Source organism: Bombina bombina, chromosome 6, assembly GCF_027579735.1.
Source record: "Bombina bombina isolate aBomBom1 chromosome 6, aBomBom1.pri, whole genome shotgun sequence".
Classification (NCBI taxonomy): Eukaryota; Metazoa; Chordata; class Amphibia; order Anura; family Bombinatoridae; genus Bombina; species Bombina bombina.
This window is the reverse complement of record NC_069504.1, coordinates 56,488,617-56,505,777: the sequence shown is the minus strand read 5'-3', so window position 1 is coordinate 56,505,777 and position 17,161 is coordinate 56,488,617. Positions and strand designations below refer to the sequence as shown.

General features: G+C 41.0%; 1 protein-coding gene across 1 annotated transcript in view; it reads right to left on the bottom strand.

Moving 5' to 3' along the window:
- Positions 1–17,161, bottom strand: part of TPCN2 (two pore segment channel 2) — a 215,898-nt gene that overhangs the window by 91,150 nt on the left and 107,587 nt on the right. Inside the window, exon 12 of the mRNA XM_053716413.1 lies at positions 5,957–6,060. Coding sequence (XP_053572388.1) covers positions 5,957–6,060 — 104 coding nt within the window. The remainder of the gene's footprint in view (positions 1–5,956; positions 6,061–17,161) is intronic.

The following is a 17,161-nucleotide window of genomic DNA, read 5'->3' as shown; positions in this document are numbered from 1 at the left end:
ATTGGTTGCTACATTTAGAGACCAATCAGAAAGTGCTACCCAGGTGCTGAACCAAAAATGGTCCGACTCCTATGCTTACATTCTTGCTTTTTCAAATATAGATACCAAGAGAACAAAGAAAAATTGATAATAGAAGGAAATTAAAAAGTTCTTACATAAAAACATAATTTATGTAAGAACTTACCTGATAAATTAATTTCTTTCATATTGGCAAGAGTCCATGAGCTAGTGACGTATGGGATATACATTACTACCAGGAGGGGGCAAAGTTTCCCAAAGCTCAAAATGCCTATAAATACACCCCTCACCACACCCACAATTCAGTTTAACGAATAGCCAAGAAGTGAGGTGATAACAAAAGGCGTAAAAAAGCATTAAAAAAAAAGAGGAACTAGAAATATAATTGTGCTTTTATACAAAAAAACATAACCACCATAAAAAGGGTGGGCCTCATTGACTCTTGCCAAAATGAAAGAAAATTAATTTTTTCAGGTAAGTTCTTACATAAATTATGTTTTCTTTCTTTTTTATGACACGATGAGTCCACGGATCATCTTAATTACTAATGGAATATTCACCTCTTGGTCAGAAGGTGGCGGCAAAGAGCACCACAGCAGAGCTGTTAAATAGCTCCTCCGTTCCCTCCCACCCCAGTCATTCTCTTTGCCTACGTTAGTGATAGGAAGTGGTAAAGTGAGGTGTTAGATAAGATTCTTCAATCAAGAGTTTATTATTTGTAAAGTAGTGCAGGATTGTGCCGCTTTGTCCTGGGGCGTAGCCGTAGTCCATATCAGTCTCTTCAGTAGAGCATTGGTGGCTTTAAAGTACAAGCAAAAACTTGTGGGACATAAATCTCACTGCGCCTCCCATATATTATTGCTGCCCTAACCCTGAAAACCTGAGGAATATTTATTCAGGAATTTATTTTTCTTCACAGGTCCATGTGGGGGACTGCCTTTGCTGTCAGGCAGACATATGAGGTAAGTGCTTTGTTATTTTCTTGGGACACTTAAAGGAAAAGGAGCACTTTACTACATTTCACTTCATTACATAAAGGGCTTATGGTATAAGGCACTTTATTAGGGGACAAAAGCTCTCAGTCTGAGAGAACCAGACAGTGTTTAGCAGGCACTGGGGCTGGGAGATAAGCACTTTGAGGGCTCTGGTGGTTCGTTTAACATGGCGTTAGTTTTATTATAGAAATAAAGTCCGGGAGAGTCCGGATTTGTTGAGGCCCGGTTGGATAAAGACTTCTCCCGGTAAGGTGATCTTCAAGGGGTTAGTATTAAGATTTTTTTTAAGGGGGTATTGGGTGGGTTTTAGAGTAGGGTTGGTTGTGTGGGTGGTGGGTTTTAATGTTGGGGGGCGGGGATTTGTAATTTTTTTTACAGGTAAAAGAGCGGATTACTTCGGGGAAATGCCCCACAAAAGGCCCTTTTAAGGGCTATTTGTAATTTAGTGTAGGGTAAGGCTTTTTTATTTTGGGGGGGCTTTTTTATTTTGTTAGGGGGATTAGATTAGGTGTAATTAGTTTAAAAATCTTGTAATTTGTTTATTATTTTCTGTAATTTAGTGTTTGTTTTTTTGTAATTTAGCTAATTTTATTTAATTGTATTTAATTTAGGAAATTAATTTAATTATAGTGCAGTGTTAGGTGTAATTTTAACTTAGGTTAGGTTTTATTTTACAGGTACTTTTGTATTTATTTTAGCTAGGTAGTTAGTAAATAGTTAATAACTATTTAGTAACTATTCTACCTAGTTAAAATAAATACAAACTTGCCTGTAAAATAAAAATAAACACTAAGCTAGATACAATGTAACTGTTATATTGTTGCTTAGCTTAGGTAAGTATTTAGTTTTAAATAGGAATAATTTAATTAATTATAGTAATTTTATTTAGATTTGTTTAAATTATATTTAAGTTAGGGGGTGTTAGGGTTAGACTTAGGTTTAGGGGTTAATAAATGTAGGTAGGTGGCGGCGATGTTAGGGACAGCAGATTAGGGGTTAATAATTTAACTAATGTTTGCGAGGCAGGAGTGCGGCGATTTAGGGGTTAATATATTTATTATAGTGGCGGCGATGTCCGGTTCGGCAGATTAGGGGTTAAACATTTTATTTTAGTGTTTGCGATGCGGGAGGGCCTCGGTTTAGGGGTTGATAGGTAGTTTATGGGTGTTAGTGTACTTTTTAGCACTTTAGTTATGAGTTTTATGCTACGGCGTTGTAGTGTAAAACTCTTAACTACCGACTTTAAAATGTGGTACCAGTCTTGACAGGAGAGGGTCTACCGCTCACTTTTTGGCAGACTCGTAATACCTGTGCTATGCAAGTCCCATTGAAAAAATAGGATAGGCAATTTACGTAAGTGGATTTGCGGCATTTCCAAGTTTGGCCAAAAAAGTGAGCGGTACACCTGTACCTGCAAGACTCGTAATACCAGCGGGCGTTAAAAAGCAGTGTTGGGACCGGCCAACGCTGCTTTTTAAGCCTACCGCAAGACTCGTAATCTAGCCGATAGTTAATAGGAGGACTAGACTTCTAAAAGCTAAAAATAACAAAATGTCCTTAACAAAGAACAAAAAAATGTTCAAAAGAAATATAAGGAGAATTTTAACAAAACTGTCTGATACAGGATCCTTTGAGACAAATAAACCTTCATCAGTAGAATAAACTTAAGTATGCTGTCGGTCAGAACAAAATTAAATAAATCTTAAATTTTGAAAAGACCTTGTAAGTTTACTTAAAGGCATAATAGCAGTCATAACCTTTTATGATCAAAGCAATAACATATGATATTTGCAGATTAAATCAAGTACATGAACTGAGAAAGTAAAAACAGTAAATGTCATTGTACATATAGAAACATGATTAGCATAAAATATCATAAATAAATGCCACATAATTAAACTGAAGAAAATAACAGCTTAATAATGAAAAAACACACTTCGCTTTGAAGAATTGTGTTTCAGGGCATCATAGTTTCTACAGTAACATCAGAGTCAGGATCAGAATGAGACCTCTCGCAAAATGTAACAGAAAAAGAAAAATAACATTAGGCAAAACATTCAATTTCCACAATGTAACAGTTTCAGTAAGTAGTATTTTTTAAAACAAAAAAATAAAATAAAAAAAGCAGGCATACTAGCTTTCAAAAATCATAAAAACAGCGAGAAATAGAGGGAGAGGTGTAAAAAAACAAAATTTTGGTGCCAAGAATGACGCATTACGCAAAAGGAAGTTAAAAAATTTTTTGGGTGCCAACCCAACACCAGGAAATGATGCAACTTGCGTCATAACAAACGCAACTTTGCTTCAAAACAACTAGCATCAACAAAGACGCAGGAAATGACAACATTTGCACCATCAAAGGAGCGCAAAAAAAATTTTGCGCCAAGAATGACAGCATTTTGCGCCCTCGCGAGACTACAATTGCCTGTGAAAAAAATGAAAAACAAGTCAAATTAGAAAAAGACTGAAACCCCAAGTAAGAAAAAAAAAAAAGTTTAAATAAACTTCCCAAACATGATTCCTATACTGAAACTGTTTAGACTGCAAAGGGAAATATACATAGACCTGACTCATGGCAAATATAAGAAAAATACATATATTTAAAACTTTATATTAACACATAAAGCGCCAAACCATAGCTGAAAGTGTCTTAAACAATGATACATACTTACCGAAAGCCACCCATCCACATATAGCAGACAGTCAAACCAGTACTGAAAACTATCAGCAGAGGTAATGGTATTTAGGAGTATATCGTCAATCTGAAAAGGGAGGTAGGAGATGAATCCCTACGACCGAAAACAGAAAACCCTTGAAAAGATTTCCCGCGAGAGAAACCATAAAATCAATAGGCGATACTCTCTTCACATCCCTCTGACAAACACTGTACTCAGAGGAATTGGGCTTCATAATGCTTAGAAGCGCTTATCATGGAAGAAATCCTAAAAACTAAGCACAAACTCCATAGGAGGTAAAGTTTGTAAAACTGAGTTGTGGGTGTGGTGGGAGGTGCATTTATAGGCATTTTGAGGTTTGGGAAACTTTGCCCCCTCCTGGTAGGAATGTATATCCCATACGTCACTAGCTCATGGACTCTTGCCAATTACATGAAAGAAATTGCATGCGCTATCTGAATCGTGAAAGTTTAATTTTGACTAGACTATCTCTTTAATAGTTAGACACTTTGCATAGCTCTTCCTTCCAAATGACTAGAATAAATCCTCACTATTTAATAAATGAGATTTATTTATTTTTTTAAACACAGGAAACACCTTTTAAGAGATTTTATTCTCCAATCTAAATGAAATTTGTGAATGGGGCAGTAGAAACCTTGTAATTGCAAGACATTCCTGTTGTGTTCCTCTAAAAATAAAAAAAATCAACCAAGACAACTCCATCAACCATTTGCCTTATTTGGAGAAGCCAATCTCTTGTTTAGACTGCAGGACAACAAGGCTAACCACACTCAAAGTAAAAATAAAAGTGCATTATTTTGAAGGTATCTGCTGAAAACAAATTACGGGTCAATATGTAGCCGGATTACCCACTTGATAAGTCAGTTCAGAGAATTAGAAAATAATCAATTTTCAGAGCTAAATTACATGGAAAGGGAGTGAAATAATGAAAATATATTGCAAACTTGTGTAATTAGACATAACTAAAAATCTCATGGTTTTTACTGTCCCTTTAAGTAGGTTGTATATTAAAGGGACAGCCTAGTCAAAATAAAACGTTCATGATTCAGATATATTATCTTGGTATTCTTTGTTGAAAGCTAAACCTAAGTAGGCTCAAACTGATTTCTAAGCCGTTGAAGGCAGTCTCTTATTTCAGTGCAGTTTGACAGTTTTCCCCAGTTAGACAGTTCATGTGTGCCAAATAAATAACATTGTGCTCATTCCCATGGAGTTATTTATTAGTCAGCACTGATTGGCTAAAATGCAAGTCTGTCAAAAGAACTGAGATAAGTGGGCAGAGGCTTAGATGCATGGTAATCACAGAGGTAAAAAGTATATTAAAGGGACATGAAACCCAAAAATGTTCTTTCATGATTCAGATAGAGAATACAATTTTAAACAACTTTCTAATTTACTTCTATTATCTAATCTGTTTTATTCTCTTGGTATCATTTGTTGAAGGAGCAGCAATGCACTACTGGTTTCTAACTGAACACATGGATGAGCCAAAGACAATCAGTTTATATATGCAGCCACCAATCAACAGCTAGAACCTAGGTTCTCTGCTGCACATGAACTTGCCTAGATAAACATTTCAGCAAAGGATAACAAGAGAAAGAAGCAAATTAAATAATAGAAGTAAATTGGAAAGTTGTTTCAAATTGTATTCTCTATCTGAAACATGAAATAAAAAAATTGGGTTTCATGTCCCTTTAATATAACAGTGTTGGTTATGCAAAACTGGGGAATTGGGTAATAAAAAAATTATCTATCTTTTTAAACAATACAAATTCTGGAGTAGACTGTCCCTTTAAACACCCTCTTTCTGTTTGATTAAGTTAAATAGACATTATACACTAGATTTTTCTTTGCATAAATGTTTTGTAGATGATCCATTTATAAAGCCTATACAGCTTTTTTTTTGTTGAGTTTTTAAAAGTATAGTTTTGCTTATTTTTAATTAACATTGCTCTGATTTTCAGACTCCTAACCAAGCCCCAAAGTATTAGAAGTATACTGATGTATACCTTCTCCAGTTTGCTCCTGTTTGTGTAAAGAGTCTTTTCATATGCAGAGGAAGGGGGGAGTGTCTGCTATTTTTGCTATACAGGCACTTTCAGTGGGTGTTCCAGATAACCTTTCAACAGAGCTAAACTGGGAGTAAGTTTTTAAACAGTTTTATACTGAATTTTTATAGTAGTGTCTATTAAATGCAGTTATATAACAATTGGTGTATACTGTCCCTTTAAACACATCTCTCCTTACATTTGGGTAATATCTTGGTAGTGCAGATGTCTGTGGAGAGTAAGGACTTCAAACGCTGCTCGAATTCCTAATCGCCTCCTAAGCAGCGATGCCTGAACAGATTTCTATAGTAAACAAATAAATAAGTAAATTAAAAAGGCTGATATTCAGTTAAGATATTTAACAAGGGACACTTCAAGACTTAAAAAAAAAATACAAGAGAACAAAATTTCCTAACAGATAAACGTTCATTAAAATGATAATTTAAAAGACAACTTTATAAAGTCAGGTGTGCAAGTTAAGTTAGCAACAGAAAAAGAGGTGGCACAGACACTATAGATAAACATAAAACTTCCATAATTCAGATAGAGCAAGCAATATTGAAAAGAAATAAAAAACAACAAAAAAAACTTTTGAATTTACTTCCATTATCAAAAAGTGTAGAATCTTTTTATATGCTCAAGTTGAGGTCACCAGCTCCTTATGAGCATGTACAGGAGTTCACAGTATAAACATATTGTGATTGGCTAACGGCTATCATTTGATACAGGGAGCAGGGAAATGGAAGGAATTTTGAAAGTTGCCAGAAAAAGGAAAAATAACAAAATCTTCTACTCATTTAAAATTAAAAGGACACTATACCCAAACATTTTCTTTCATGATTAAGGTAGAGAATATAATTTTAAACATTATTCCAATTTACTTCTATTACCTAATTTGCTTCATTCTTTAGATATACTTTAATGAAGAAATAGAAATGCACACGGTGAACCAATCACAGGAGGCATCTATGTGCAGCTACCAATCAGCAGCTACTAAGCATATCTAGATATGCTTTTCAGCAAAGAATATCAAGAGAATGAAGCAAATTAGAAAGTTGATTATAATTGTATGCTCTTTCTAAATCATGAAAGAAAAATTTTGGGTTTCTTGTCCCTTTAAGACTAAGGAGTAGATTTATTAAAGCAGCAGATGCTGCAATCTACTCCCAAAGTTCCAGGTCCGCCTGAAATTTAAGTTAAGAAGCAGCGGTCGATCAGGATGATTGACATACCCTGCTAGCAGTCGATAGGCCGCAATGTGCAGGGGTGGCATTGTACATTATAGAATGTATCGGACTTAATAGTTGTATGTTGGTTCATAAGTTGCACTTTTTGGGTTTGGGGGTGCCCCTGGTCACTGACCCGAGAGGTGTAAGTTTGATAGGGCCGATTGCCCCTCAACTGTCTGCCACACCTCTCTTGTTGGTCTGGGGCCGGGGACACCAGAGACCCCGTGCATAATAATACATACATTAACATGACAGATCTGAGTTGTACTAGTTTAAAGTTTGTAACCGTTTAATTGCATACCTCAACCTAGGATGTTCCCCTCCCTCCCCTCCCACCCCTCTCCTACCCCTCCCTTTTCCCGCTTTCCCCTCCTTCTCCCCCCCCCCCCCGAATTTATCCAGTGTAAAAAACATGCAACCGCTCTGATACACACCACATCCCACCCACATGCCCGACTAAAAGGTACCGTTGTACAGTTCACATTCCCCCTTTAAATGTCAATCTATCTATGCAAGTTACTTTTTAGTAACATTCCCCCCCCCCCCCTTTTTACACAAATATTATTTGTGTTATCCCCAAAGAGGTCTAACTAACTTCTAGCTAATCCTCTCCCACTGGTGGTAACCCAGACCACCTTACTCACTAATAACTAAAAAACAAAATTTATGCTTACCTGATAAATTTATTTCTCTTGTGGTGTATCCAGTCCATGGATATCCATTACTTGTGGGATATTCTCCTTCCCAACAGGAAGTTGCAAGAGGATCACCCACAGCAGAGCTGCTATATAGCTCCTCCCCTAACTGCCATATCCAGTCATTCGACCGAAACTAGCCGAGAAAGGAGAAACCATAGGGTGCAGTGGTGACTGTAGTTTAAAATTTAGACCTGCCTTAAAAGGACAGGGCGGGCCGTGGACTGGATACACCACAAGAGAAATAAATTTATCAGGTAAGCATAAATTATGTTTTCTCTTGTTAGGTGTATCCAGTCCACGGATCATCAATTACTTGTGGGATACCAATACCAAAGCTAAAGTACACGGATGAAGAGAGGGACAAGGCAGGTACTTAAACGGAAGGGACCACTGCCTGTAGAACCTTTCTCCCAAAAATAGCCTCCGAAGAAGCAAAAGTATCAAATTTGTAAAATTTTGAAAAGGTATGAAGCGAAGACCAAGTCGCCGCTTTGAAAATCTGTTCAACAGAAGCCTCATTTTTAAAGGCCCAGGTGGAAGCCACAGCTCTAGTAGAATGAGCTGTAATCCTTTCAGGAGGCTGCTGTCCAGCAGTCTCATAGGCTAAGCGTATTACGCTCCGAAGCCAAAAAGAAAGAGAGGTTGCCGAAGCCTTTTGACCTCTCCTCTGTCCAGAGTAAACAACAAACAGGGAAGATGTTTGACGAAAATCTTTAGTCGCTTGTAAGTAAAACTTTAAAGCACGGACTACGTCCAAATTATGTAAAAGACGTTCCTTCTTTGAAGAAGGATTAGGACACAATGATGGAACAACAATCTCTTGATTGATATTCTTTTTGCCAACTACCTTAGGTAAAAACCCAGGTTTTGTACGCAGAACTACTTTATCTGTATGGAAAATAAGATAAGGAGAATCACATTGTAAAGCTGATAACTCAGCGACTCTACGAGTCGAGGAAATAGCCATCAAAAACAGAACTTTCCAAGATAAAAGTTTGATATCAATGGAATGAAGGGGTTCAAATGGAACTCCTTGAAGAACCAAGTTTAAGCTCCATGGAGGAGCAACAGGTTTAAACACAGGCTTAATTCTAACCAAAGCCTGACAAAATGCCTGGACGTCTGGAACCTCTGCCAGACGCTTGTGCAAAAGGATAGACAGAGCAGAAATCTGTCCCTTTAAAGAACTAGCTGATAATCCTTTTTCCAAACCCTCTTGGAGAAAGGACAATATCCTAGGAATCCTAACCTTACTCCATGAGTAATTCTTGGATTCACACCAATGAAGATATTTGCGCCATATCTTATGGTAGATTTTCCTGGTTACAGGCTTTCGTGCCTGCATTAAGGTATCAATGACTGACTCGGAGAAGCCACGCCTTGATAAAATCAAACGTTCAATCTCCAGGCAGTCAGTCTCAAAGAAATTAGATTTGGATGATTGAAAGGACCTTGTAGTAGAAGGTCTTGTCTCAGAGGCAGAGGCCAAAGTGGAAAGGATGACATGTCTACCAGGTCTGCATACCAGGTCCTGCGTGGCCACGCAGGCGCGATCAAGATCACCAATGCTCTCTCCTGTTTGATATTGGCAATCAGTCGAGGGAGCAGAGGAAACGGTGGAAACACATAAGCCAGGTTGAAGAACCACGGTGCTGCTAGAGCATCTAACAGCGTCGCTTCTGGGTCCCTGGACCTGGATCCGTAACAAGGAAGCTTGGCGTTCTGGCGAGACGCCATGAGATCCAATTCTGGTGTTCCCCAACGATGAACCAATTGAGCAAACACCTCCAGATGGAGTTCCCACTCCCCCGGATGAAAAGTCTGACGACTTAGAAAATCCGCCTCCCAGTTCTCTACACCTGGGATATGGATTGCTGATAGGTGGCAAGAGTGAGTCTCTGCCCAGCGAATTATCTTGGAGACTTCTAACATCGCTAGGGAGCTCCTGGTCCCTCCTTGATGGTTGATGTAAGCCACAGTCGTGATGTTGTCCGACTGAAATCTGATGAACCTCAGGGTTGCTGAGGCCAAGCTAGAAGAGCATTGAATATTGCTCTTAACTCCAGAATATTTATTGGGAGGAGTTTCTCCTCTCCACGATCCCTGAGCCTTCAGGGAATTCCAGACTGCACCCCAACCTAGAAGGCAGGCATCTGTTGTTACAATTGTCCAATCTGGCCTGCGAAAGGTCATACCTTTGGACAGATGAACCCGAGATAGCCACCAGAGAAGAGAATCTCTGGTCTCTTGATCCAGATTTAGCAGAGGGGACAAATCTGTGTAATCCCCATTCCACTGACTGAGCATGCATAATTGCAGCGGTCTGAGATGTAGGCGCGCAAATGGCACTATGTCCATCGCCGCTACCATTAAGCCGATCACTTCCATGCACTGAGCCACCGAAGGGCGCGGAATGTAGTGAAGAACACGGCAGGAATTTAGAAGCTTTGATAACCTGGATTCCGTCAGGTAAATTTTCATTTCTACAGAATCTATCAGAGTTCCTAGGAAGGAAACCCTTGTGAGGGGTGATAGAGATCTCTTTCCCTCGTTCACTTTCCACCCATGCGACCTCAGAAATGCCAACACTATGTCCGTATGAGATTTGGCAATTTGGAAGTTTGACGCCTGTATCAGGATGTCGTCTAGATAAGGGGCCACTGCTATGCCCCGTGGTCTTAGGACCACCAGAAGAGACCCCAGAACCTTTGTAAAAATTCTTGGGGCTGTAGCTAACCCGAAAGGAAGAGCCACAAACTGGTAATGCCTGTCTAGAAAGGCAAACCTTAGGAACCGATGATGATCTTTGTGAATCGGTATGTGAAGGTAAGCATCCTTCAAATCCACTGTGGTCATGTACTGACCCTCCTGGATCATAGGTAGGATTGTCCGAATAGTTTCCATTTTGAACGATGGAACTCTGAGGAATTTGTTTAAGATCTTTAGATCCAAAATTGGTCCCTCTTTTTTGGGAACCACAAACAGATTTGAATAAAATCCCTGTCCTTGTTCCATCTGTGGAACTGGATGGATCACTCCCATTATTAGGAGGTCTTGCACACAGCGTAAGAATGCCTCTTTCTTTATCTGGTTTACAGATAATCTCGAAAGGTTAATTTTCCCTTGTGGGGGGGAAGCTTTGAAGTCCAGAAGATATCCCTGAGATATGATCTCCAACGCCCAGGGATCCTGAACATCTCTTGCCCACGCCTGGGCGAAGAGAGAAAGTCTGCCCCCTACTAGATCCGTTGCCGGATAGGGGGCCGTTCCTTCATGCTGTCTTAAAGGCAGCAGCAGGCTTTCTGGCCTGCTTGCCTTTGCTCCAGGCTTGGTTAGATTTCCAGGCCGGCTTGGATTGCGCAAAAGTTCCCTCTTGTTTTGTAGCAGAGGAAGTTGATGCTGCACCTGCCTTGAAGTTTCGAAAGGCACAAAAATTAGACTGTTTGGCCCTTGATTTGGCCCTGTCCTGAGGAAGGGTATGACGCTTACCTCCAGTAATGTCAGCAATAATTTCCTTCAAACCAGGCCCGAATAGGGTCTGCCCCTTGAAATGAATGTTAAGTAATTTAGACTTTGAAGTCACGTCAGCTGACCAAGATTTAAGCCATAGCGCCCTACGCGCCTGGATGGCGAATCCAGAATTCTTAGCCGTTAGTTTAGTCAAATGAACAATGGCATCAGAAAAAAAAGAATTAGCTAGCTTAAGAGTTCTAAGCTTGTCAAGTATTTCAGTCAATGGAGTAGCTGTCTGAAAGGCCTCTTCCAGAGACTCAAACCAGAACGCCGTAGCAGCAGTGACAGGAGCAATGCATGCAAGGGGCTGCAGGATAAAACCTTGTTGAATAAACATTTTCTTAAGGTAACCTTCTAATTTTTTATCCATTGGATCTGAAAAAGCACAACTGTCCTCAACAGGGATAGTGCTACGCTTTGCTAAAGTAGAAACTGCTCCCTCCACCTTAGGGACCGTCTGCCATAAGTCCCGTGTGGTGGCGTCTATTGGAAAATTTTTTTCTAAAAATAGGAGGGGGGGGGGGGGGGGGGGGAACGGCACACCGGGTCTGTCCCACTCCTTAGTAATAATTTCTGTAAACCTTTTAGGTATTGGAAAAACGTCAGTACACACCGGCACCGCGTAGTATTTATCCAGTCTACACAATTTCTCTGGCACTGCAATTGTGTCACAGTCACAGTCATTCAGAGCAGCTAAAACCTCTCCAAGCAACACCCGGAGGTTCTCAAGCTTAAATTTAAAAGTAGACATATCTGAATCAGGTTTCCCCGAGTCAGAGACGTCACCCACAGACTGAAGCTCTTCCTCAGCTTCTGCATATTGTGACGCAGTATCAGACATGGGCCTTAAAACATCTGCGCGCTCTATATTACGTCTAACCCCAGAGCTATCGCGCTTTCCTCTGAATTCAGGCAGTCTGGCTAATACCGCTGACAGGGTATTATCCATGATTGCCGCCATGTCCTGCAAAGTAAACGCTATGGGCGTCTTTGATGTACTTGGCGCCATTTTAGCGTGAGTCCCTTGAGCGGGAGTCAAAGGGTCCAACACGTGGGGAGAGTTAGTCGGCATAACTTCCCCCTCGTCAGAATCCTCTGGTGATAATTCTTTTAAAGATAACAGCTGATCTTTATTGTTTAAAGTGAAATCAATACATTTAGTACACATTCTCCTATGGGGTTCCACCATGGCTTTTAAACATAATGAACAAGGAGTTTCCTCTATGTCAGACATGTTTATACAGACTAGCAATGAGACTAGCAAGCTTGGAAAACACTTTAAATCAAGTTAACAAGCAATATAAAAAACCGTTACTGTGCCTTTAAGAGAAACAAATTTTGCCAAAATTTGAAATAACAGTGAAAAAAGGCAGTTAAACTAACAAAATTTTTACAGTGTATGTAACAAGTTAGCAGAGCATTGCACCCACTTGCAAATGGATGATTAACCCCTTAATACAAATAACAGATTAACAAAACGAAAAATATGTTTTTTAAACAGTCATAACAACTGCCACAGCTCCTACTTTTGAAGCCTTTTGAGCCCTTCAGAGAAGTCCTATAGCATGAAGGGGACTGCTGAGGGAAGCTGAATGTCACAGTTTGTAATTTTAACTGCACCAACTGTAACTTTTATACTAGAACAGTGGAAAGCCTCAGGAAACTGTTTCTAGGCAAAAATAAAGCCAGCCATGTGGAAAAAACTAGGCCCCAATAAGTTTGATCACCAAAGCATTAATAAAAACGATTAAACATGCCAGCAAACGTTTTATATTGCACATTAATCAGAGTATATACCTCTGATAGCAAGCCTGATACTAGTCGCTATTAAATCAGTGTATTTAGGCTTTAACTTACATTAATCCGGTATCAGCAGCATTTTCTAGCAAATTCCATCCCTAGAAAAACATAATTTATGCTTACCTGATAAATTTATTTCTCTTGTAGTGTAGTCAGTCCACGGGTCATCCATTACTTATGGGATTATATCTCTTCCCCAACAGGAAGTTGCAAGAGGATCACCCAAGCAGAGCTGCTATATAGCTCCTCCCCTCACATGTCATATCCAGTCAGTCGACCGAAACAAGACGAGAAAGGAGAAACCATAGGGTGCAGTGGTGACTGTCGTAAAAGACAGGGCGGGCCGTGGACTGACTACACTACAAGAGAAATAAATTTATCAGGTAAGCATAAATTATGTTTTCTCTTGTAGTCAGTCCACGGGTCATCCATTACTTATGGGATACCAATACCAAAGCTAAAAGTACACGGATGATGGGAGGGACAAGGCAGGAACTTTAAACGGAAGGAACCAATGCCTGTAGAACCTTTCTCCCAAAAACAGCCTCCGAAGAAGCAAAAGTGTCAAATTTGTAAAATTTTGAAAAAGTGTGAAGTGAAGACCAAGTTGCAGCCTTGCAAATCTGTTCAACAGAGGCCTCATTTTTAAAGGCCCAGGTGGAAGCCACAGCTCTAGTAGAATGAGCTGTAATCCTTTCAGGAGGCTGCTGTCCAGCAGTCTCATAGGCTAAACGTATTATGCTACGAAGCCAAAAAGAGAGAGAGGTAGCCGAAGCCTTTTGACCTCTCCTCTGTCCAGAGTAAACGACAAAAAGGGAAGAAGTTTGACGAAAATCTTTAGTTGCCTGCAAATAGAACTTCAGGGCACGGACTACGTCCAGATTATTCAAAAGTCGTTCCTTCTTTGAAGAAGGGTTAGGACACAATGATGGAACAACAATTTCTTGATTGATATTCCTGTTAGAAACTACCTTAGGTAAGAACCCGGGTTTAGTACGCAGAACTACCTTGTCTGAATGAAAAATCAGATAAGGAGAATCACAATGCAAGGCAGATAACTCAGAGACTCTTCGAGCCGAGGAAATAGCCATCAAAAACAGAACTTTCCAAGTTAACAGCTTGATATCAACGGAATGAAGGGGTTCAAACGGAACGCCTTGCAGAACGTTAAGAACTAAGTTTAAGCTCCACGGCGGAGCAACAGTCTTAAACACAGGCTTAATCCTAGCCAAAGCCTGACAAAAAGCCTGAACGTCTGGAACTTCTGCCAGACGTTTGTGCAGAAGAATAGACAGAGCAGAAATCTGTCCCTTTAACGAACTAGCAGATAAGCCCTTTTCTAAACCCTCTTGTAGAAAAGACAATATCCTAGGAATCCTAACTCTTGGATTCGCACCAATATAAATATTTACGCCATATCTTATGGTAAATTCTTCTGGTAACAGGTTTCCTAGCCTGTATTAAGGTATCAATAACCGACTCCGAGAAGCCACGCTTTGATAAAATCAAGCGTTCAATCTCCATGCAGTCAGCCTCAGAGAAATTAGATTTTGATGGTTGAATGGACCCTGAATTAGAAGGTCCTGCCTCAGAGGCAGAGACCATGGTGGACAGGACGACATGTCCACTAGGTCTGCATACCAGGTCCTGCATGGCCACGCAGGCGCTATCAGAATCACCGATGCTCTCTCCTGTTTGATCTTGGCAATCAATCGAGGGAGCATCGTAAATGGTGGAAACACATAAGCCATGTTGAAGACCCAATGTGCTGTCAGAGCATCTATCAGCACCGCTCCCGGGTCCCTGGACCTGGATCCGTAACAAGGAAGCTTGGCGTTCTGGCGAGACGCCATGAGATCCAGATCTGGTTTGCCCCAAAGATGAATCAGTTGAGCGAAGACCTCCGGATGAAGTTCCCACTCCCCCGGATGAAAAGTCTGGCGACTTAGAAAATCCGCCTCCCAGTTCTCCACGCCTGGGATGTAGATCACTGACAGGTGGCAAGAGTGAGACTCTGCCCAGCGAATTATCTTTGAGACTTCCAACATTGCTAGTGAACTCCTGGTTCCCCCTTGATGGTTGATGTAAGCCACAGTCGTGATGTTGTCCGACTGAAATCTGATGAACCTCAGAGTTGCTAACTGAGGCCAAGCTAGAAGAGCATTGAATATTGCTCTTAACTCCAGAATATTTATTGGGAGGAGTTTCTCCTCCTGAGTCCATGATCCCTGAGCCTTCAGGGAATTCCAGACTGCGCCCCAACCTAGAAGGCTGGCGTCTATTGTTACAATCGTCCAATCTGGCCTGCGAAAGGTCATCCCTTTGGACAGATGGGGCCGAGAAAGCCACCATAGAAGAGAATCTCTGGTCTCTTGATCCAGATTTAGCAGAGGGGACAAATCTGAGTAATCCCCATTCCACTGACCTAGCATGCACAATTGCAGCGGTCTGAGATGCAGGCGCGCAAATGGTACTATGTCCATTGCCGCTACCATTAAGCCGATTACCTCCATGCACTGAGCTACTGACGGGTGTGGAATGGAATGAAGGGCACGGCAAGCATTTAGAAGTTTTGATAACCTGGCCTCCGTCAGGTAAATTTTCATCTGTACAGAATCTATAAGAGTCCCTAGGAAGGGAACCCTTGTAAGTGGCAATAGAGAACTCTTTTCCACGTTCACCTTCCACCCATGCGACCTCAGAAATGCCAGAACAATCTCTGTATGAGACTTGGCAGTTTGAAAACTTGACGCTTGTATCAGAATGTCGTCTAGGTACGGAGCCACCGCTATGCCTCGCGGTCTTAGTACCGCCAGAAGTGAGCCCAGAACCTTTGTAAAGATTCTTGGGGCCGTAGCTAACCCGAAGGGAAGAGCTACAAACTGGTAATGCCTGTTTAGGAAGGCAAACCTTAGGTACCGATAATGATCCTTGTGAATCGGTATGTGAAGGTAGGCATCCTTTAAATCCACTGTGGTCATGTACTGACCCCTTTGGATCATAGGTAAGATTGTCCGAATAGTTTCCATTTTGAACGATGGAACTCTTAGGAATTTGTTTAGGATCTTTAAGTCCAAGATTGGTCTGAAGGTTCCCTCTTTCTTGGGAACCACAAATAGATTTGAATAGAATCCTTGCCCGTGTTCCGTCCGCGGAACTGGGTGGATCACCCCCATTAGTAAGAGGTCTTGTACACAGCGTAGAAACGCCTCTTTCTTTATTTGGTTTGCTGATAACCTTGAAAGATGAAATCTCCCTTGTGGAGGAGAAGCTTTGAAGTCCATAAGATATCCCTGAGATATGATCTCCAACGCCCAGGGATCCTGGACATCTCTTGCCCAAGCCTGGGCAAAGAGAGAAAGTCTTCCCCCCACTAGATCCGTTTCCGGATAGGGGGCCCTCTCTTCATGCTGTCTTAGGGGCAGCAGCAGGTTTTCTGGCCTGCTTGCCCTTGTTCCAGGACTGGTTAGCTTTCCAGCCCTGTCTGTAACGAGCAACAGCTCCATCCTGTTTTGGAGCGGAGGAAGTTGATGCTGCTCCTGCCTTGAGGTTACGAAAAGGCACGAAAATTAGACTGTTTGGCCTTTGATTTGGCCCTGTCCCGAGGCAGAGCATGGCCCTTACCTCCCGTAATGTCAGCGATAATTTCTCTCAAGCCGGGCCCGAATAAGGTCTGCCCTTTGAAAGGAATATTAAGCAATTTAGATTTAGAAGTCACATCAGATGACCAGGATTTAAGCCACAGCGCTCTGCGCGCTTGGATGGCGAATCCGGAGTTCTTAGCCGTAAGTTTGGTTAAATGTACGACGGCATCAGAAACAAATGCGTTAGCTAGCTTAAGTGCTTTAAGCTTGTTCATAATTTCATCCAATGGAGCTGTGCGAATGGCCTCTTCCAGAGACTCAAACCAGAATGCCGCCGCAGCAGTGACAGGCGCAATGCATGCAAGGGGCTGTAAGATAAAACCTTGTTGAACAAACATTTTCTTAAGGTAACCTTCTAATTTTTTATCCATTGGATCTGAAAAGGCACAACTATCCTCCACCGGGATAGTGGTACGCTTAGCCAAAGTAGAAACTGCTCCCTCCACCTTAGGGACCGTCTGCCATAAGTCCCGTGTGGTGGCGTCTATTGGAAACATTTTCCTAAATATAGGAGGGGGGG